Source organism: Stomoxys calcitrans, chromosome 5 (assembly GCF_963082655.1).
Source record: "Stomoxys calcitrans chromosome 5, idStoCalc2.1, whole genome shotgun sequence".
In the NCBI taxonomy this organism is placed as follows: Eukaryota; Metazoa; Arthropoda; class Insecta; order Diptera; family Muscidae; genus Stomoxys; species Stomoxys calcitrans.
Window position 1 is genome coordinate 142,394,730 of NC_081556.1, and position 23,182 is coordinate 142,417,911.

General features: G+C 35.8%; 1 protein-coding gene across 4 annotated transcripts in view; it reads right to left on the reverse strand.

The window, feature by feature from the left end:
- The window catches only part of LOC106088766 (YEATS domain-containing protein 2), a 37,666-nt gene extending 14,690 nt beyond the window's left edge, over positions 1-22,976 (reverse strand). Inside the window, exons 1-3 of one of the 4 annotated variants that reach the window (XM_059368859.1) lie at positions 22,862-22,976; positions 21,916-22,221; positions 674-1,031 (exon numbers count right to left, since the gene is read on the reverse strand). In XM_059368859.1, coding sequence (XP_059224842.1) covers positions 674-743 — 70 coding nt within the window. In that variant the 5' untranslated portion in view covers positions 744-1,031; positions 21,916-22,221; positions 22,862-22,976. Of the gene's footprint in view, positions 1-673; positions 1,032-1,175; positions 1,334-15,940; positions 15,966-21,915; positions 22,227-22,861 lie in introns of those variants that run through there. The other 3 variants (XM_013254436.2, XM_059368860.1, XM_059368861.1) reach the window with 3 other exon arrangements.
- Positions 22,977-23,182: the final 206 nt, after the last annotated feature.

Genomic DNA, 23,182 nt, shown 5'->3' on the forward strand with positions numbered 1-23,182 from the left:
TCTGCGCTTTTTCTATCATATTTGGGGCGACGCAATGGACCTTAGTTTCCTGTGTGAAGCTTACAGAGATTAAGGTTGTTAGACGTGCCATCATATATTCTAAGTTTAAGAATCATAGGAGCAGTAAACAAAACAATCTATTTGAAAAAATATTTATTCTGACGGTTTTTGTTTTTGTAAGACGAATTCAAAAATGAATTGACATATCAAATTCTATCCTTTGTATGTATTATCGAATTAAGAGGAGACATAAAGAATAAAGTTCCCAAATTTTGTTTTGTATTATCTGTTAGTTTGGCAGCTAACCTTTGGTACTTGTGTCTATATGGTTATATTTTTCCTGCATGATAAAATTACGCTCTCATAACATGTAAGAGATAAAGAAAATGTCATGTCTTCTAATATCAATTTGTAGTAATTATCTCTCCATTGTGAGACAAAACCACCTGTTATCCCAATATATATTTATATGTGTGTGTGTGTATGTATGCATTTGTACTTTAGAGCGGCAATAAAGGTTCCATATTTTGTTTTCTTTGTAAACAATTCACACTCTGTACAATATTATTGATGGATGGTTGCTGGTTGTTGGATGGTTGATTGTTTGCAAGGTTGATTGGTTTGGTATTTGATTGTTTAAATTGTTGTTGTTTTGTTGTTGTGGTTGTTATACCTGATATATCAGATGATTCAGCATCGACATCTAAAGAACAGCTGCCTATAGAATCCATACTGCGGTCCATCACGTTCTATTCTTCTCTATGTGGAGCAAACAAAAGTTGGTAACGGAGTGAAACGGTGTTTTTTTTTTGGGGGGGGGTTCTTCTTTTTTGAGTCACTCTCGTAGAAGAAAACAATACATGCGTTGTGTGCTAGATTTTGAAGCTGTGTTTTCTCACTTTCTAGTCGCTCTTCTGCGGCTGCTGCGGTTACTAATGCGGGCTTCACCAAAGTGCTTATCTCACAGTATGTGCTAATAAACGGGGGTCTAGGGGGAGGATGATGGTTGGAGAGAGAGTAAGAGGATTCCTCTATAATGTTAAAACATACGACGAACAATTGGAGAACAGTTTCAGGGTTGTGGTGATGAAGATGATGGTCGTCGTCGTTTGGTCCGTCATTGGAGGAGAATCAAAAACACAAATAAAAACAAAGAAGCTATTATAAAGACTCACATGAACACACAGACGACACAAACGAACAAACAAAACAAATCGAAACGAAAGAAAGAAAAAAAAAAGAGAATTTGAAGTTTCTTTATCTCATTCCGATTGTTTGCTGTTGTTGTTGATATATTGGAGTTTTCTTTTGGTTTTAATTACTAATTAATTAGCAGCAGCCAACTCTATATGTAACTAAGTATACAAAAGCAAGAGAAACTCCCAGCAAAATATCAAAAAGGCAATTAAAATAATTACGAAAACAAAAAGAGATCAAACGATAAGGATAACAAGATGCTTAAAACAAACAAAGAAAAAAACTATTTACAAAAGTGAAAAATTAAAAAAAGAAATATTTTGACAACTTTGTAGTAATAAATAAACAAACTTTCGATTAGTAAGCAACAACAATAAAAAAGGGGCGTGCATTATTTTGCTCCTCTTATCAAACGCACTCTATCAAAACAGCAGGCAGAGAATCGAGCGCGGTAGGGTAGCGAGAGAGAAGCATATTAAACTAAACTTTCAACAATCATCACAACTAAATTGGCTAAAATGAAGGCTTAATTGCCTAAAATCACGATACTAAAATAAACTTTATTTACAGAACGCAGGCAAAATGCCTATACATGTGAAACTATAATGGTTTTATAACTTCCATTATTAATTAAATAAACATAATATAGAAATTTATATCACAAAGAAACCATGTTCCATATAAAATGACAACATAATTTCTAAAGAGCAAGCCAGGATTCACTGAATAAGGTTAAGCCAAGCGATCAGCCGATATACTTTTTTTTTAATATTTGGCAGTACTTGGTATTGAGGATGTCAACTTGTTCTCTTTTTACATTCATTCTTTGTTTACGTTTTCTCCTATATGATGACATTTTCAATCGTAAGATTTGACATCCTTAATGATGTTTATGGGGCCTATCCACTTTGTGTTTTGCATGTGACCTAACCTTCTATTAGTGAATCCTGAGAGCAAGCATATTGGACTTGACTAAATTAACTACATATGTATGTGTGAGTAAAACTATTTATATGAATATAAGCTATGCATGAACATGAAAACCGTTAAAAATCAAAGTACAGTACTCAGATCCAACAACAAGCAACAACAAATCGATTATATTCCTTTATACGCACACACCCTCCAAACATTTTCTATCGCGCGAGTTACTAAATCTGCACTCAAGGAAGTTGAAAACAATCTCAGGCGATATCATTTTTTACACTAATTAGTGTCTCGGTACGGGAGAAAACGTGCCACTTGGCGATATATACCCATGAGTGACTAAATAGGGACTAAAAAAAGTTTAAAATTCGATTATCAACGTCATTAATAAAAATAAATATATTTTTTTTTTTGGCCTGATGTTTTTTTTACCAGTTAGAGTCAGGATTCACTAATAGAAGGTTAGGTCACATGCAAAACACAAAGTGGATAGGCCCCATAAACATCATTAAGGATGTCAAATCTTACGATTGAAAATGTCATCATATAGGAGAAAACGTAAACAAAGAATGAATGTAAAAAGAGAACAAGTTGACATCCTCAATACCAAGTACTGCCAAATATTAAAAAAAAAGTATATCGGCTGATCGCTTGGCTTAACCTTATTCAGTGAATCCTGAGTTAGAGTGAGCCTTATTTTTATTTCTCTTTCTAATTTATGTCTTTTTCAAATCGAGTTTAAAGTCGAAGATTTTATTTGCAATGATTTTCCCTGACTGGGATTTGAACAGCCAACCTTACGATTGTGAGGCGTATGTTATCCCTCTGTGCTACCGGCCTTTTTTCATTACAGAAGCCTAAGTAAACATACATTCTCTTGTGTGAGGTTTTTTAAGGTAGTATCCAAAACAACAACAAAGAATCTATTTTTAAATTTGTACCAATAACAGTTGATTTTGAGAAACTAATTAGCGAAACATGAATGATAGAATTCCGATAGTAATGTATTTTGTTGTTGTAAATTTTGAAATCTCTACAAACTATCATACAAAAGGACCTAAAAAGTGACTATTCTGGGAGGGAGTGAGAAAGTCACTTCCAAATGTTTGAAGGGCAGTGACCTCTTCTTACAGCTTGTATGTGGTATTAGCTTCTTCCCAACTAATCTTACATTTTGGAATGGTTGAAGAAAGCAAATTTGAACCTATACACCTGCAAGTAGGCTTTTCATGGCAATCGATGGTGCTGTTGTTATTTATTTATTTAAAAAAAAGGCTTAAGTTCGACCGGGCCGATCTTTGGATACCCACGAGTAAACCATCTTTCGTCATAATCCGGCGAAAAATGCATAATTTAGCAGCTATATAGAAATATGGTCCGATTTGGACCAAATTCGGCGCGGACATTGACTGGTCTAATAAGTATAAATCATTGTTCAATTTTGTATAACAAAATATTGGTATTTTTGGCAGCTATATCCAAATATACAGCAATTTTAACCATATAGGACACGGACGTCGAAAAGCCTAACATAAGTCACTGTGTCAAATTTCAGCGAAGTCGGACAAAAATGCGCCTTTTATGAGGCCAAGACCTTAAATCGAGAGATCGGTCTATATGGCAGCTATATCCATATATATTGGGCCAAATTAAGAAAGAATATGAAGGGCTTAACACAACGCACTGTCCCAAATTTCAGCGAAATCGGACAATAAAAGCGCCTTTTATGGACCCAACTCCTTATATCGGCAGATCGGTATATATCGCAGCTATATCAAAATGAGGACCGATCTGAATCAAATTGAAAAAAGATGTGGTGCCCAACACAACTCACTGTCCTAAATTTCGACGAAATCGCTCAAAAAATGCGCCTTTTATGGGCCCAAGACTTTAAACGAGAGATCGATGTTTATGGCAGCTATATCCAAATCTGGACCGATTTGGGCCAAATTAAAAAAAGGATGTCGAAGGGCTTAACACAACGTACTGTCCCAAATTTCGGACGATAAATGCGGCTTTTATGGGCCCAATACCTTAAATTGGCAGATCGGTTTATGTCGCAGTTATATCCAAATCTGGACTGATCTGGGCCAAATTGAAGAAGGATGTCGAATAGCCTAACACAACTCAATGTCCCAAATTTCTGGAAAATAAATAGTAGATGTGGCTTTTATGGGTCTAAGACCTTAAATCGGCAGATCGGTCTATAAGGGGGCTATATCAATATATAGTCCGATATAGCCCATCTTCGAACTTTACCTGCTTATGGACAAAAAAGGATCTGTGCAAAGTTTCAGCTCAATATCTTTTTTTAAAGGCTGTAGCGTGATTTGAACAGACAGACGGACGGACATGGCTAGATCATCTTAGATTTTTACGGCGATCAAGATATATATACTTTATATGGTCGGAAATGGATATTTCGATGTGTTGCAAACGCAAAGAAACGTAAAGAAAAACAAGTAAAAGTGTTCTAAGTTCATTCGAGTCGAATCCTATATACCCTCCACTATGGATTGATTTTTCCAAGTTTCTTGCCCGACACCTCTTTATAAGCAAACAAAGGAGAATAGCTAAGAATTGCTATGCTATTGAAGCTATATTAGGTTATGGACCGATTCAAGCCATACTTGGTTTGGAGGATGGAGACCATTGTAGAAATCATTGTGCAAAATTTCAAGGTAGCCTTATTGGGACTCAAGAAGTAAAATCATGAGGTCGGTCTATATGGGAGCTATATAAGGTTATGGTTATGACAGAAAAAGTTGTTGTGCAAAATTTCAGTCAAATCAGAAAAAACTGCGTCCTCTAAGGACCCAAGAATTATAATCGGTTTATATTGAAGCTATATCAGGTTTCTTTCCAATTCAGGCCATTGTGCAAAATTTCAGCCATTCGGATAAAAATTGCGCCCTCTATAGGCTTAAGAAATCAAATCGTGATATCGGTTTATATGGAAACTATATCAGGTTTAGATTGGAATCATACTTGGCGCATCTGTTGAATGTCATAGAAAACGTCATAGCATAAAATGTCAGCGAAATCCGATAATAATTGCGCCCTCTAGAGGCTCAAGCAGTCAAGTCGGGAGATCGGTTCATATGGGAGCTATATCAGGTTCTAGAATGATTCAGACCATACTTAGCACCCGTGTTGGAGATCATAAAAAAGTCATTGTTGAAAATCTTAGCAAAATTGCGCCCTCTAGAGGATCAAGAGGTATGATCGAGAGATCGGTTTATACGGGAACTATATCGGGTTTTGGACCGATTAGGACCATACTTGGCACATCTGTTGTATGCCATAGAAAATGTCCAAGTACAAAATTTCAGACAAATCGGATAATATTGTACTCCCCAGTGGCTCAAGAAGTCAAATCGGGAGATCGGTTTATATGGCACCTTTGTCAAAACATTGACCGATATAGCCCATTTGCAATCTCAACCGACCTGCACCAATAAGAATTATTTGGGAAACATTTCAAGCTTTCTCCTTCGAAAGTTAGGGTGTTTGCGATATACAGACAGAAGGACGGACGGACATGGCTAAATAGACTTTGAATGTCAAGGCGGTCAAGAATACATGTATATACTTTGTTGGATCTCAGACCATTATTTCTATGAGTTATGGCTAAATAGACTTAGAATGTCAAGGCGGTCAAAAGTATATATGTATATACTTTGTTGGATCCCAAACCATTATTTCTATGAGTAACAAATTGAATGACGATGTTAGTTAGAGGGTGCGCCTATAACAGATGGGCGCAAAGACAGCGTTTGACAAGACTAAAGCGGTTTGCACTGTGCCATGCTAACTTCTGGTCGGTCATTCACTTCATAGGTGATTACCAAGGTTTCTTTGTTGTTGTTGGTGGTGTAGCCAAATGTCTATGTTTGGCTCCTATAGATGGGAACATCATGGCCATATTTGGATATAGCTACCAAAAAGGCCAATATTTTGGTCCACAAAATAGAACTATGACTTGTACTTATTAGACGAATCAATGTCCTTGCCATATTTGGTCCATAAATTTCGCATTTTTCACCGGATTATGATGAGAGGTAGTTTACATATATATTGGGTTGCCCAAAAAGTAATTGCGAATTTTTCAAAAGAAAGTAAATGCATTTTTAATAAAACTTAGAATGAACTTTAATCAAATATACTTTTTTTACACTTTTTTCCTAAAGCAAGCTAAAAGTAACAGCTGATAACTGACAGAAGAAAGAATGCAATTACAGAGTCGCAAGCTGTGAAAAAATTTGTCAACGCCGACTATATGAAAAATCCGCAATTACTTTTTTGGCAACGCAATATATACTCGAGGTGGTAGGCATCCAAAGTTCGGCCCGGCCGAACTTGTTTGAATGCTTAAAGAAAATATATTCAAATGTTCATGCCAAAGGTTATTGAAGTAAAAAAAAGTGTCGATAGCAATTTATTGATTGTGACCTTGAAAAAACACAATGCTATTGCTTTCCAATCTATTTTCTTCCAATCTAAAATATTTCTCATATCAAATTTGCTCTTCTGTTTTTCAAATTTATAATTTTCCGCATCAATAACAGAATTTCCAATATGTATTTAATTTACTACCTCCTGTCAGTTCCAGTTATTAGAGAATACATTATAAATTATTAAAACAGTTTCTGCAATCAATAAAGGAACATTGTCACATTGATAATGAATGATTTCAAATTGTTTTGGAAATAAAAATTGTATGGGCAAGAGTTTCCATGTTTCCATAATCTAGAATGGCAATCCACTACAATTGCTAACAGACATTCATGTATTCATATGGATTTAAGACACACAAAAACCCACAACAAATCTTCCACAATGCACAGCAATTATAAGTAATTGCAAAATCATAGCTGGATTTGTTACGTAATGAAACGACCGACCCCCTCTGGCCTCTGGAAAAGAGAAACAAATACCGTCTTACTGTGTGGCCAATTAAAAAGTAGAAATTTGTTTTTAATTTTTATCATTTGTTGCTGACTTTTTATGTTCCTCGCGCTGTTGGCGAAGATCATGGCTTTAGCAGATTTTTCAATGTGTTTTTGTTTATAAATTTTATTAGCACAGTTCACGCACTTTGTGTAATCATCATTAATGCAGCTTTCGTGTTTGAAAAGTGTTAACTTTTCAGAAGCCGCAAGATGGCAGTGACATAATAAAGAAAGAGTTATAAACATAAAAACCACCAAATACATTTAGGTTGCAATTTTAATAAATTTTATTTTAATTATTTCTTAATTTTCGATTGAAAAATCTACGAAATTCTCCTAAAAATAAATCTCGCAAATCTTTGATTATCGAATTACCTGTAAACATTTAATTAAATTTCCCAGCTAAGGTCACCGTAGTGCAGAGGTTAGCATGTCCGCCTATGACGCTGAAAGCCTGGCGAGACGACCATCAGAAAAAATTTTCAGCGGTGGCTTTCCCCTCCTAATGTTGGGTACTATGTCATGTAAAACTTCTCTCTATGTGAGGTACTATGCCATTTAAATTTCTCTCCAAAGAGGTGTAGCACTGCGACACACCGTTCGGACTCGGCTATAAAAGGGAGGCCCTTGTCATTGAGCTTAAACTTGAATCGGACTGCACTCATTGATAGGTGAGAAGTTTGCCCCTGTTCCTTAGTGGAATATTCATAGGCAAAATTTGCATTTGCAAGGTTAGGTTGTAAAACCATTCTTTGGATTCGACTGAGCATGTATTGTAAAGTTTTAATACATTGTCAAATTTATTGGGTTGCCCAAAAAGTAATTGCGGATTTTTCATATAGTCGGCGTTGACAATTTTTTTCACAGCTTGTGACTCTGTAATTCCATTCTTTCTTCTGTCAGTTATCAGCTGTTACTTTTAGCTTGCTTTAGCTTGCTTTTTTTTTTGCTTTATATTATGGAAACCACTTTTTTTTTAGCAACGAAGAAAAACGTTGACGGCATCTGCCAATGATTTGAAGTGTCTGTGTCCGATTGTATGTCTATTGAATTGGAAATTTCTTTTCAGAAACTCATGAATATACAATCTCTCCTATCTAAATCACCTTCTCATGATCGCTTAGCTCGTTGAACCCCTTTGGGGGTAATTAATTTGAAAATAAATATATGCACCTACTCATGTTCGTTTCCTTTTACTTTTCCCCAACTCGTTGTTAAGATTTATTTTCACTTTCATTAAAGATTAATTACAAAATAATATAGCTTCCGAAATTTTGGCATTGCTTTTCATTTCAATGGGAATTTTTTTTTGAATGCTTGAATTTAAAAAATTCTTTAAGCCCAGTATCAATGACTTTGTTTGATGCCTGATGTTTGCCTACCTTAACTTGATTCCAATGAAATTTTTAATATTTTCCTTTACCGATGCCAAGACCGTTCTTCGCCCAGCCCTTGTAATATCTGACAACTTAATGAACGCTTTAACGATTTTAACGCTTTTGCGATAATTACAACCTATGAATAATTGTATCAGCATCTTTAATGCACTGAGTGATCAACGATGATGCAGACGACAATGTGGTATTTACGCTACATACTAAACCACAAAACTATGTGTGAATGATCTGTATAATTTATTAATATCTACCTTGAAGTTTTTAAAAATAAATGACTTTATGTCGCATTAACTTTATTATTTATTATTATAATTAAATATGCAAGTACTTAGGTGATGGTGCCGAAGGCGGAAACGCTTCTTTGTATTCAGTGCATAGAGCGGGCGTACAATGACATCGGGGAATATTTTGGTATTTCCTGTCCTGATATTGAATAGCATTCCAATAAAACAGACAATTGTCCATATATATATTTCGAAAGCAGACGATAAGCGACACAAATATAATGGGTCATACTCCTGAGGAGGAGGTTATTGCGATTATTATGTATCATCACACAATTCGATTGTATTTTTACAGGTTTTGGAATCCCTAGAGATGATTGTACTATAGGTTAGGTTATGTGGAGTTTAAGAAATGTTGTTGTTGTTGTAGTCACATTTTCATGTGGAGGTGGCGATCGTCATCAAGCTCCTGTAGGTGAGCAAGCTCGTTCCGGTCCAAAGGACCGATCACCGCAGGAACAGGGTGGCCATTGGGTATTTAAAGGCGCCAATAACTCGCCTTGTCATATCGAGCATCACAGGCACTCAGTATTTGTGCAAGAGCCAGTGCCGCCCGGCCTCTTACTGAGACTCTCCACTCGATACCGCTGATTGACCGTGACTACAGTTACAGCTGCTCTGTATAAGGAGCATTTTACTATCCGCAACCTGTGGACGCGCCCGGCCGCTATCAGATGAGCTTCTCGTAATGACGATGAACACAAATCCGAACTGAGAGCTGAAAACTGTGTGATGCTCATATTCATCTCGTGCCGGTTGCTCCTCTTAGACAAAACAAGTAAAAGCTTGCTAACTTCGGCTAGGGAACCCACCACCATGGATTCTGCTAAGAATTTATACAAATTTAGTTGAAAGGCATAAATTTATTCTACATGCCAAACTTCTGTCAAACCATCAAAAATAAAAGGTTCTACTAACCGATCAAAGATGAGCGAGAGACCGGTTTATATGGGAGCTATATCAGGTTATAAACCGATTTGGACCGTACTAGGCACAGTTGTTGGAAGTCATAACAGAACACCACATGCAAGATTTCGGCTAAATCGGACAAAAGATGCGGCTTGTATGGGCTCAAGAAGTCAAATCGGCAGTTCGGTATATATGGTAGCCATATCATAGTATAGACCGATTTGGACCGTACTAAGCACAGTTGTTTATAGTCATAACAGAACACCACATGCAAGATTTCGGCCAAATCGGACAAAAATTGCGGCTTGTAAGGGCTCAAGAAGTCAAATCGGGAGATCAGTTTATATGGGAGCTATTGGGTTGCCCAAAAAGTAATTGCGGATTTTTTTAAAAGAAAGTAAATGAATTTTTAATAAAACTTAGAATGAACTTGATGAACTAATCAAATACACTTTTTTTACACTTTTTTTCTAAAGCAAGCTAAAAGTAACAGCTGATAACTGACAGAAGAAAGAATGCAATTACAGAGTCACAAGCTGTGAAAAAATTTGTCAAAGCCGACTATATGAAAAATCCGCAATTACTTTTTGGGCAACCCAATATATTAGGTTATATAACGATTTAAACCGTACTTGGCAGAGTTTAGCAGAGTTGTTAGAAGTCATAACAGAAAACTACATGCAAAATTTCAGCCAAATTGGACAAAAAATGTGGCTTACAGGGGCTCAACAAGTCAAATCGGGAGATCGGTTTATATGGGAGCTATATCTAAATCTGAACCGATATGGCCCATTTACAATCCCCAACGATCTACGTCAATATTAAGTATCGGTGCAAAATTTCAAGCGGCTAGCTCTACGCGTTCGACCACTTTCGTGATTTCGACATATGGTCGGACGGACAAACATGGCTAGATCGACTCAGATGATGATCAAGAATATATATACTTTATGGGATGTTTGACGAATATTTCGAGGTGTTACAAGCGGGTTGATCAAATTAAGATAACCCCATGCCATGGTGGTGGTTATAAAAATTAGAGAATCAGACGGCACGGGAAGAAACTCTTAACGGCGAGAGTGTGGTCCAGTCAGAACTCCAGAATTACGAGAGGAATAAAAGCTTGGAGGGAAGCCAGCAACGCAATTAGATGTTCATCTATTGTCCCCTTGCTATGCTCAACCGTCTGCAAATCCTTCTCGTACACTAGAGCTTGCAAATTTTCGATAATCGCAACATTTGATATTTTCCATATCGATAAATTCCTATCACTTATATTTCAAATGAAAATATCAGGAAATCGATATATACAGAAGCAATAACAATGCATAGGCCGAAAACATCCAATTATCGATAGGAAGAATATAAATAATAAAAAAAACATGTAAAAAGGCATTAAGTTCGGCCGGGCCGCACTTTGTTTACCCACCACCTCGGGTATCTATGTAAACCAACTTTCGTCAAAATTCGGTGAAAAATGCATACTTTATGCCCCATAACAGCTATATCGAAATATGTTATAGCAAAATATTGGTCTTTTTAGTAGATATATCAAAAGATAATCCGATCTAACCCGTATACGACACGAATGTCGAAAAACCTAAGCCTAACATAAGTCACTGTGTCAAATTTTAGTGAAATCGGATTATAAATGCGCATTTTATGGGGCCAAAACTTTAAAACAAGATATCGGTCTATATGGCAGCTATATCTAAATCTGGACCGATATGGAACAAGTTGCAGAGATGTGTAGAAGAGCTTAACACAATTCATTGTCCCAAATTTCGGCTAAATCGGACAATAAATGCGCCTTTTATGGCCCCAAAACTTTAAATCGAGTGATCGGTCTATATGGCAGCTATATTCAAGTCTGGACCGATCTAGACCAAATTGAAGAAGGATGTCGAAGGGCCTAACACAATTCACTGTCCCAAATTTCGGCGACATCGGACATTAAATGCGCCTTTTATGGGTCCAAAATCTTTAATCAAGAAATCGGTCTATATGACAGCTATATCCAAATCTGGACCGATCTGTGCCATATTGCAGAAGTATGTCGAGGGGCTTAACCTAACTCGCTGCCCCAAATTTTGGCGACATCGGACAATAAATGCGCCTTTTATAGGCCCAAAACCTTAAATCGAGAGATCGGCCTAAATGACAGCTATATCCAAAACAGGAATGATCACTTTCCCAATTTTTGGCAAAATCGGACAATAAATGCGTCTTTTATGGGCGCAAGACCTTAAATCGAGAGATCGGTCTATATGGCAGTTATCTCCAAATCTGGACCTATCTGGGCCAAATTGAAGAAAGATATCGAAGAGTCTAACACAACTCACTGTCCCAAATTTCAGCAAAATCGGATAATAAATGTGGCCTATATGGACCTAAGACCCTTAATCGGCGGATCGGTCTATATAGGGGCTATATCAAGATATAGTCCGATAAAGCCCATCTTCGAACTTATCCTGCTTATGGACAAAAAAAGAATGTGTGCAAAGTTTCAGCTCAATGTCTCTATTTTTAAAGACTGTAGCAGACAGACGGACGGACATTGCTAGATCGTCTTAGATTTTTATGCTGATCCAGAATATATATACTCTATAGGGTCGGAAGTGAATATTTCGAAGTGTTGCAAACGGAATGACAAAATGAATATACCCCCATCCTTCGGTGGTGGGTATAAAAATTCACCAAGGTGATGATTAAAGTATATAGATTGGGAACTCAGGAGACGGGTCAGCAGTGTGAAAAGCTATCTTCCACAAGGCTAAGAACAGGATTATCGGTGGAACCGGGAAACCCCCATAAACATTCCGGGGAAAACTTCTCACATATTAATGAGTGCTGTCCGGTTCATGTTTAATCTCAATGATGCGGGGCCTCCTCTTTATAGCCGCATTGCGACCCCTCTTTGGGGAGAAGTTTTTACATGACTGCCATACCATTTTTTCAATTCCATGACAGCTGGTACGCATTGGATTGACACGATTGATTCGGCAAGGGCTGCCGCCTCAGTGTACAACACACTGCTACAGCAACAACGGTAAAATATGTGTCCGTGGACTCAAAAATGTGTGCAAATTTGCACAAATCGTTACTGGAAGCCGTACTTTATTTGCAAGCAAAAGAGAGCGGGAGAGTGAGTGAGAGCGAACAACATTTTGAGAGTTTGATAAATGAGAGCTTGCAAATTTCTACTGGAGGTTTTTTTCCAGCAAAAATTTGCAGGATTCAACAGCTGTTTTAGAAAACCCGTTGTTTAATTTAAATAAATAACACAAGAGCATAAAGACTGTTCTTACTCTCCTGCATATATTTACAGGTCAATTTTTATTCGAAAAGTACAAAAATAAACCTATAGTAAGAAGTTCCGAATAATATGCCATAATATTCTTCGCAAAACTTTCTTGTCTCTTGAATACGAGAAGCAATATTTCACCCTTTTACAATGATGGTTTTGACTAATAAACGATCCAATGAACGTATGATTTGTTTACTGAAGAAAAAAATCATGCCATTGCGTTTAATACGAACTCCTCCTGACATCACAAATCACATGTCAAGCTACCTTTGCTGAGTGCTCTTTGATCTAGATACTAATTAATAAATCCATATCATTATAAAAGTCTGGCCACTAAAATAACAACAATCAGTGGCTGTAAGTCGCTCTCTCCCTCTCTCATATTTTTTTAGCTCATCTTCATACAAAATTTGTTTGTATTGTAATTTATTAATGACTAAACATAATCAAATATTGTAGTTTATTCGTTTGGCTTGACTAGTTTTATTACATTTTATATACAATACCATATTGTAAAACCATATGACATTCATTGTGAGTAGGTTTAAATTATTAACTAAAACTATAAAATTATGCAAATGTTCATTATCAATGATGGCAAGCTGTCTGTTATAATATAGCCTAATTTATCTCTTTACAGTTTTGATGAACGACCGTGGTCAATATACAATATGTTTTGTAATCTAAGCTTTGTTTACCAATTAAGAAGAAGATCTATTATAGTAAAGACTATTACAGTTCGTTTAAATTGTATATTTGTGCCATTTTCCATTCATACAACAAATTGAATGATTAAATAATCATCTTTAGCACAACAAAAATGCAATCTAGCGCCATCAAACCAGTTCAAATTTAAATATGGGTGCTTCCATGAGAAATGCTATTTTTGTCTACAAAGAACATTTCTTTAGAACTTAACCAAAAAGCTGTTGAAAGCCATTATGATGGTCCGCAGAAATTGTTAATAATACCACGTGGAAAACTTGTTAATAATACCACGAAAATATCACAGGGCAGGGAAAATTTCAAGGGCGGGTATCTCGTAGAAAAAATAAAGTTCGTGTTAGCTAACCGGAACAATAATTTATCGTGGAGATAAACCTCTTGTTAAAAAATTTGGTTTTCTCGTACACTTTTAAGGTCACTTAGAAGATATGGCAAGGTCATTTAGAAGATATGGCAGCAATCAGCAATTAGAGTGTAGAAAATTTGCAAAAACTTCTGCGGAAAGTCGTTCGTTTTTTAGTAGAAGAGAGTGTGAGAGCGAAAAACATTTGGAGAGTTTTGTAACTGAAAGGTTGCAAATTTCTTGGCTTATTGTTACTGGATAAATACGCGAACACATCGTTTTATTACGCAGCAATCGGTAAACAGAACACTGTACTGTATTTATCAGGACGATAAGTCAGTAATCGGCACCCATCGCCGGTTAAGGTTTATCGTCAGGATAAGCAATAGGCATATATTCCGAAAACCAAATTCTTTTAACCAGGAGAATTTCGATACGATAAATTCTAAGCGGAGAATGAGAAACCCGAGAATGAGAATTTATTGTAGAGATAAATCTTTGGTTAAAAAATTTGCTTTTCTCATACACTTTTAAGGTCATTTAGAAGATATGGCAACATTACGGAGCAATCAGCAATTAGAGTGTTGCGGTACTTAAAAATTTGCAGAAACTTTTACGGAAAGTCGTTCGTTTTTTAGTAGAAGAGAGTGTGAGAGCGAAAAACATTTTGAGAGTTTTGTAACTGAAAGGTTGCAAATTTCTTCTGGTTGTTTTTTCCCACCACATAAGTTTCTTACTCTTTTGCAAATTTTTATTGGCAAATTGTTACTGGATAAATACGCGAACACTTCGTTTTATTGCGCAGCAATCGGTAAACAGAACACATCTGTATTTTTCGGGACGATAAGTCGGTGACCGGCACCCATCGCCGTTTAAGGTTTATCGTCAGGATAAGCAATAGGCACATATCTTCAGAAAACCACATCTTTTAACCAGGAGAATTTCGATACGATAAATTCTAAGCGGAGAATGAGAAACCCGGCCTAAGGATAAGGTAAACGATATATATCGTTTGAAGATATACATTATATGAAAATGACAAATATTTTGTACTGCCATGATCTAAATAGATATCCATATGTAGTGAATCATCTTTTAGCAATGTTCAGGTAGGTGAGGTTGTAAAGATGGTGCAGATATTAATCCGACCATGCCACTATAGACATACTCCTAAGGGTTGGTACTCTATTCTGCTTTCCGAATAGTCGCCGGAATTTTTAATTGTTCCGCAGGCGAAATTTGACAGCAATCTAAAGTTTTTGTTTCCATAACAAAACACGTTTTTTATCTGCACTTATTGTTTCTTCTACTTAATTTATTTTTTTCGCAAATAAATAAAGAAAAACCAACTAATGAAAGCAATAAAACATACAAAAATGATGCCGGCATTGGTTTCAAATGTTGCCACTTTGATTTTTTGCCATTTTCCTCACTATAAGCAGAGTACTACTTTTCGGCCTATTTTTAGCCGACGGTTTTTAATATGGAGTTTGATAGAATTCCGCTTGAAAATGTGAACAGAATACTCAGCTCAAGCCAGTAATCACTTTGTTGTGCGCTCCAATATCCAGGTAAGTTTTCACAAATTACTGTGACCAATTGCAATTATTATTTTTTGTTCCAGCATTATTTCGACAGTTTGGTAAACGAGTTTGTTTTTAGATCAAAGTTTTGAAATCGAAATTTCAACGAAGTTTTGCCATTAGATAACATTTCATACATACTTGATAATTTCAACTAGAAGTGGAATGCCCCATACATTATTATATTAAACACGTTTATTTAAATTTATTTATATTTTAAATTAGCCAAAGAGCTTATACACCAAGCTTAAGCTTATTATATGCCATATACACACATACATATGTATGTAAATATACTCAAACATTTCTACAAACCGTGATTCATGATGATGATGCTGATCTTGTTTTGTTGATTATTATAATTTTCAATTTTCTTTGGAAGTTTTAATAATTAAAAAGCGAACAAAAATATTTGCAAATTAATGTTATTGATTTTTATAATTAATGGTTTTAATATTTCTTCACTTCTCTACAATCAAACTATTGTTTATCAAAGAAATTATTAAACATTTTATGATTGGATAAAAAAAATTGAAATAACGAAACCGGAAACACTTTGCACTACTAGCCAATCAAGACAAAACAAAAGTCGGCACTGAACTAAACTTGGAATTGTTTTCGTACCTCGATTTGCTAATTTTTTTCAGATTTTGTTCTGTTATGGAAGACAACTTTAAGTTGACAGAGTCAAGTCTTTCTTTATCTACGGTATGGTAATGACATTAGAAGGTGGCTCGGCAGTCTCTTTTCAAGTTGAAAGCAGGAAACTTGTTTCCATTTATATCGGGTTTTATATAACAAAAAAACGTGTGAACACATACAATGAGTTTGATATTTATTATTAGCCCCTGCAAAATGTTCGAGTTCAAATGTTTTGGTTTTCTGCCCAATAAAGTTGATGATTTAGAGAGATCGAAAGAATCAATAAAGACTGGCGTTCAATTGCTTTGGGATTAAGCCACCCAGTTAAAACCCCCTACAATGCAAGATTTTTTTTTGCAAACTAAACACATACCGGTTTATAAATTTTTAAAAGTCATTGGCTATTGGCCAATGGTCTTGGTGTCGTCTACCATCATTCATGTTTAACATTTGGCCATATTAGGTAATAAACAAATATAGAAGATACATTTTTTGGAGAACCTGCAAATATATTATATGGGCCATCCGTGTGACTTTAAATTACATGTATTCAATACAAATCCAAAAAGGCAAGAAAAATCTAGGCCAACTGTGTCTGACATTTTTCTTTTTTATTTTTTCCGTTTTAGCGATATTCATTCTCATGGTCATACTAGATTGACACTCTCCTCTTTGGGAAACATATAATATACAAAAATAAAATTAAGATAGTTTGGATGTTTTGTAAGAAATTCATAGTTCAATTATACAAAATTTTGTCAATTTAATATTTGGTAATAAAAATTTTCGACTAAGTTTTCCTTGTCAATGAGCGCCTGGGAATAACATTACAATTCATAGAAGCTGATGAAACCGCAAAGGACCTAATTCGGCACGGTTGTTGTTGCTGTTGTAGCAGTGTGTTATACATTGAGGCGGCAACCCTTGCCGATGAAGGACTTCATCGGGTCAACCCGGTACGTACAACTGGCTGCCATGGGATTGAATTCGGCACGGGATAATTAAGAGCACCCTTTTGGTTGGAGCTTTAAGCTCCGATCTGTGATACTCAATATGAAGGCACGAGTTATTGGCGTCTTTAAATAACCAATGGCCATCACGTTTCCGCGACGACCGGGCCTAAAGACTTGAACCACCTTACTATGTTGTATCTCTATCTGTTTTTCTTCGTGTTCTTTTTAAGGTAACCGACTGAAACAGCGAGTAAGCGAGTTGGCTAGTCGCATCACCTCTAAGCTAACTTAACATGGAATGTCAAAACAATCGTTACCAGAATTCTCTGTCTAAGAGAAATGTTTTGATTAACAAGTGGTCCAAGAAGTTTATCGAAAGCTAGCGATACAACAATAATGTTGAGATAAAGTAAGAAAAAACAAATATTGGATAGTTTCGAACACTACTTTGACATTGACCACCGTAAAGCAGGGTATTCTATGCAGCTTTTCACGCGGAATGTTGTCAAACTCCATATTAAAAAACGTCGGCTAAACGCTGGCGCTGGAGGGGTTTTTCCAGTAAAAATTTGCAGCATCGAACAGCTGTTTTATGAAAACCAGTTGTTTAATTTTCCGCAAATTTTTTTTTACTGGAAAATTACGCTAACAGATCTATTTTCATCACAAATAAATAAAATAATAAAGAGTAAAAACGAACCACTGAAATCAAAAAACTATAAAAAATTATACCGGCAATGGTAGCCTTAATGGTTTCAAGCGTTATCTATATAATTTTTTGCCATGTTACTCACAATAAGCAGATTACTACTTTTTCACCTATTTTTCTTCAACGTTTTTTCTATGGAGTTTGACAGCATTTCGCGTGAAAAGTTGCAAAGAATACCCAGCTTAAAGGAACATTTAAAGATGGCAACACAATCTGTCTTTTAAATAAAATTATCGATTATATTCAAAATATAATTTATACAAAAGTTGCTGCTGTGTAGGATGCTTATCTGGCTGGCCTTTATAATATCAACTCCCCCAGTTTAAACTTGAGTCAGCTGTTCAGCTTTTGTAATGAGAGTGCTTTTTGTAATATTACTGACATACAAAGATGCCCATTCCTAAGGGATTACAAGAAAATGTCCATTTAATCAACTTGAAAATTCGCAAAAACCAATGAGAAAGCGTCTAATGTTTTATGTAAAAATATGTAAGACGCACAATAGGGTTATGACTTCAGCATTTGTTTCCCGGGAGTGCCAGTTGTTGTTCCCTTCTGACATCACTGCGTTGTTTTACTTTTTTTTTTTGCAAATTAGACGACTTCGACGAGTATGTATTTTATAAAATTAGAACATGCAATGTTTTTCCTCTATCCGCTTTTGTTCATTACATTTTCTGGTTGGGGCTGGGTTTTGGGATTTGCACACAACAGAACGCACGCAAGCATGCAGACAAAACAGAAAAGATGACGGACTGACTGACTACAACAAAGTACAAACGTACATATATGATGCGTATGCCGATTAGCTCGTAGCCGGGCAGGCAGGCGAGCAGTGTATTAAAATTATGCATGGCTGTGTGTGTTTTTTGTTTTTTTGTTTTTGTTTTAAAGTTCCCGCCGATGGCAATGCATGCGTTGGGGACAATGACAACAACAAAAACCAATGATAAAATACTAAGTAATTGTCACTAAACGCAACACGCACAAACACACACATACCTATGTATATGGGAGTGAAATTTACACACAATTACAAACATATACCATCTCCGTTCAGAAAAACAATAAAAAAAAACAGCACAAAAAAACTTAAAAAAGGAACTAAAACAAAAGACATGCATCGCATTAACATAATAATGACGATGATGGAAAAATGGGAAAAGAAATTTTAGTTTTATTTCTTTATACTGTAATTTGTACAAATATAGAACGCCACACACATACATATGTACAAACACTCACATGAGAACATGCACTAGTATATTTAGCTAGGTTTTGGGGGACCAAGTGCCACAAATACTCCGAAGGCGAGGCCAAGGAAGTAAAACAAAGTAAAATATGCCATGCTTTACGGATACGCCAAGAATTGTACAACCATTTGGGTATTGTCGCTCTTTCTTTTTCCCAACTACCAAGCAGCAGCAGACTAAAAATATGCCCATAAGTATAAAAAAACAAACATATATGTGAAAATAGCACGGACGAATGGATGGATGAACGACCAGCAGCAGCAGCTATCAACAGTGGTGGGGCATCATGCTTTGGCCTGATGAGTAATCATCATTCAAAACATGTGTGAAAATTTTTTTTCTTATTTGAACTTCAAACTTAATCGATAAAAAGAAAATAGAAAAATTACGACATTTTCATGGAGTTTTTGTGTGATGGGGCGAAAAATAGGGCCAGGAGGAGCAATATCGATGGCACAACATTATTAACATTTTGGGAATTTCCATTGATGCGGATAAAAACAATTGAGCCGGCAACCTTGAATGTTGGTTTTTGTTTATTTGCTTCGCTCTATTGAGTATTATTTTGGGAAAATGTGACTACCACAAAAAGCAACCAACAATAAAAACCATCGCAATAGCGATGACGCTTCCTCAAAATTTGAAAAAAAAAAAAACGATGCAGAAAAAAAAAATGGTTTCAACTACCTTATTACTGGAAGATTTTCGAACCACTTATGGACTAGGCTATTAAAAATGTTTGAATTATGTCAAGAATTTCGCCAAAATTTCGTATTTTCCATTCATAGGTTGGCCTGCTTTTGATAAACAGAGAGACAACATTGCAAAATTCTATGGCTTTACTCATTTTGCCAACATTTAGGATCTTACGATCACGAGAGCTGTCCGATTCAAGTTAAAGCTCAATGTTAAGTTTATCCCTGTTCCTTAAGAGAATATTCATGGACAAATATGGAATTTGGGAAAAAGTTCTGGCAGGTTTGGTGAAACTAGATCAATGACTCCAGGAGAGTTTTTAGTTGAGGACACGTGCTAGAGATACCAGGGTTGACTTTTATATTTCGTGATTGGACAACCCTGGTGTTGCAATCAAACAATTGGCAGCTCTATCATAAAGCTTGACATTTTAAAGGTTATACATACTCAGAACGTTTTGACATATGAGCGCTATTTGTGTTGTTTACAGTAACTTAAGATTCATCTCGCCCAAAAAATGGAATTAAATCTTGAATCAATTCTGATTGGTACACAACCATTTGGTTGTCTGTTGTCTTTCAAGGAATCAGGAAAACCAACCGACAAAGACGGATCACTCTTCACTACGACAAAGCGAGCTCTCACACATCGGCTCAAACAAGTGCATTTTTGAGCCGTATAGACCTGACTTGAAACCGAATGACTTGTTTTTAATCCCGAACGTAAAAAATAAAATGAGAGTGCAACGTTTTTCGACACCTGAAGAAGCGGTTGCATGTTTTGGAGATACCTTAATCAGAGTGGCCAAAGTGATTCGACAATTGGTTCAAATGCATGCAAAAGTGTATAGGGCATATTTTGAAAAACAATAAAGCGATTTTCGATGATTAATATTTGTTTTTGTTCTCTAATCCCGAAATATAGAAGGCAACCCTCATATGATAACGCTCAGTTTTGCACTGCGGGAATTAGATTTCTTATTCCTAAATTCCAAAAAAAAAAATCGCGCTCCGTTGTTTGCTTGCACTGACTGAGTTCCTTCGATAGAATAAAGTCACCAAAGCAAGGTTTGAATTGGTGCTAACAGTTGTTGTGACTTGCAATTTCCGAAATCATGATGCTGGCTAATTTCACCTACAAGGTTCGAGTATATTTTCCAAATGTTTATTTCACAAAAATAGAAACATTTTATTAACAGCTGATCTCCCATCCACTCATATTTTCAATCTTTTTAGTTAAAAATCACCTATAATATATCATGTATCTGATATGAATATATTAAACGATTATGTTGTAACATCAGGTCAACGCCTCTTGCATGTTTTTTATTCGTTACTCAGTTTAGTTCATCAACGCGCCGATGGTTTTGGCTGCGGCCCCATTTGCTGCCTCCCAATTGATAAATGCAGCGCAGTGCGATTATGACAATTATGTAGGCAGCGCTGCTGAGAGTGCAGTGACAGCCCAACGACAGCTGTGATGTCGTCAATTGACAAATAACAAATTAAGTTTCTTATTTTTCATCATTCGCCTTTAATAGTAATATAAAGAAAAAAATAAGTTGGGCTCAACCTGTGCAGCAGCAGGAAATACTTATAACCAGGTAAGGTAATCTCTTTTGTTTTCGTTTTTTATGGTGGTCTGTAAGATTCTTTTAATGGGACCGACCGGTAGACTGGCTGCGCTTTTTGTAATACAATAACGAAATACAGCGATGTGGTGCTACGTTCGCCGTTACTTGTTGTTGTGTTGTTTGCTGTGTTAGGGAACTTCAGAAATAACTGTACAGAAGTTTTTTTTGCATTTGTTTTATTATATTTAACTAGAACATGAAAACGTAAAGCAGAGAACCAAAAAGAACATCAAACAATCGAAAAAACAAAACAGAAAAAATAACAATAAAAAAATTACAACAAATATGACGAGTAGGTACATATATAAAGTAAATAAAAAAAAAATAGCGACAACAATAAGAACATGACAAAAATAGCAACAACAACCTATTTTAGCATTACCATACTCAATTTCGCTACATACCTTTGGGTGAGAGAATGGGGAATGAGAGTGGGGGCTAGGTAGGCAAGAGCAGACTAATGATTTGATGGCTGGTTGGTTTGTTTGAGGGGAGACCGCGTCACAAATGCCGAGTTTTTTTTCTCCCGTACGTAAGACTTGACTATATTACACGACGATTTGGCAACGACACAACAACAAATGGACAACGTTTTGATTTCTTGGTTGCTGGTGCTGCTGCTGTTGTTGGTACTTTGGCTCTGCCTTCAAAGTTGCTATGTTGCTTACGCCAAAGAAGCATGAGCCACACAACACAATCTCATCTCACAACTTCACTTTGCCATGAAATAAGACAGAAGAAGAAAAATATGACGTTTAAATTAAGTTATGCTTCAATGATTATATTTTTTTAGTAACAAACTTGTAGAAATTTCGACTTTTAGTTGTCTTATGCATATTTTTTGTTATTTGTTTGTTCTTTAAGACTTGCACACAGATTACACACATGATTTTCACAGCCCCACCATTATGTCTCTCTTTTTTTTGCTCATTTGTTTAACAATTTAGCTTTCTTTGAGTGTCTTGCTGTGCCACACCAGCAATAAAAAAACAACATTATAAACAAATTTCCAAATCCGTTCGATGAGTTCATAAATTATTCATACATACACCTTTTGCATTTTTTGCAGTAAATTCTCTGATTTCTGTTTATTTTTTAAGAGGCGTTGATCGGATTGTGGATTTATATTTGCTTTTTTGTGTTGGTGTCCGATCAAGGTTTTTTCTTGTTCGAGACTTTATGGGGGTTTTATAAATATGCACTTTTCTTGGTTGTTTCTTTATGGTTTCTATTACTTGCGACTCTTTATCAGGCACTTTTTAACCTTTTTCATTGCTCTCACATTCACTCTAAGATGCTTTTATTTTTATAATATTATTGGGAATTTCATTCACGTCTTTGTTACATTACCTAATTCGCACAAGATTTTCTAACACTCGTGTTGTCTGTTCCCTGTTTTAATAAAATGCTGAACGAATTAATGTATTTTTTTGGAAGACATCTAATCGTCTCTCCACTAATCGATTAATCGACTTTTTGTGTAAAACAGTCAAAGTCGACTTTTACTGGATAAAAAAATCGAATAATCGACTTTAAAGTCAAAATAATCGAAAAATCAAAAAGGTTGAAAATCAAAATATGTCGTCATGTTACTATAAAGAGGTATTGTCTTTAGCACAATAACAAAAATTTAATTAGCACAACAACAACATTTCAATCAATGTATTATGT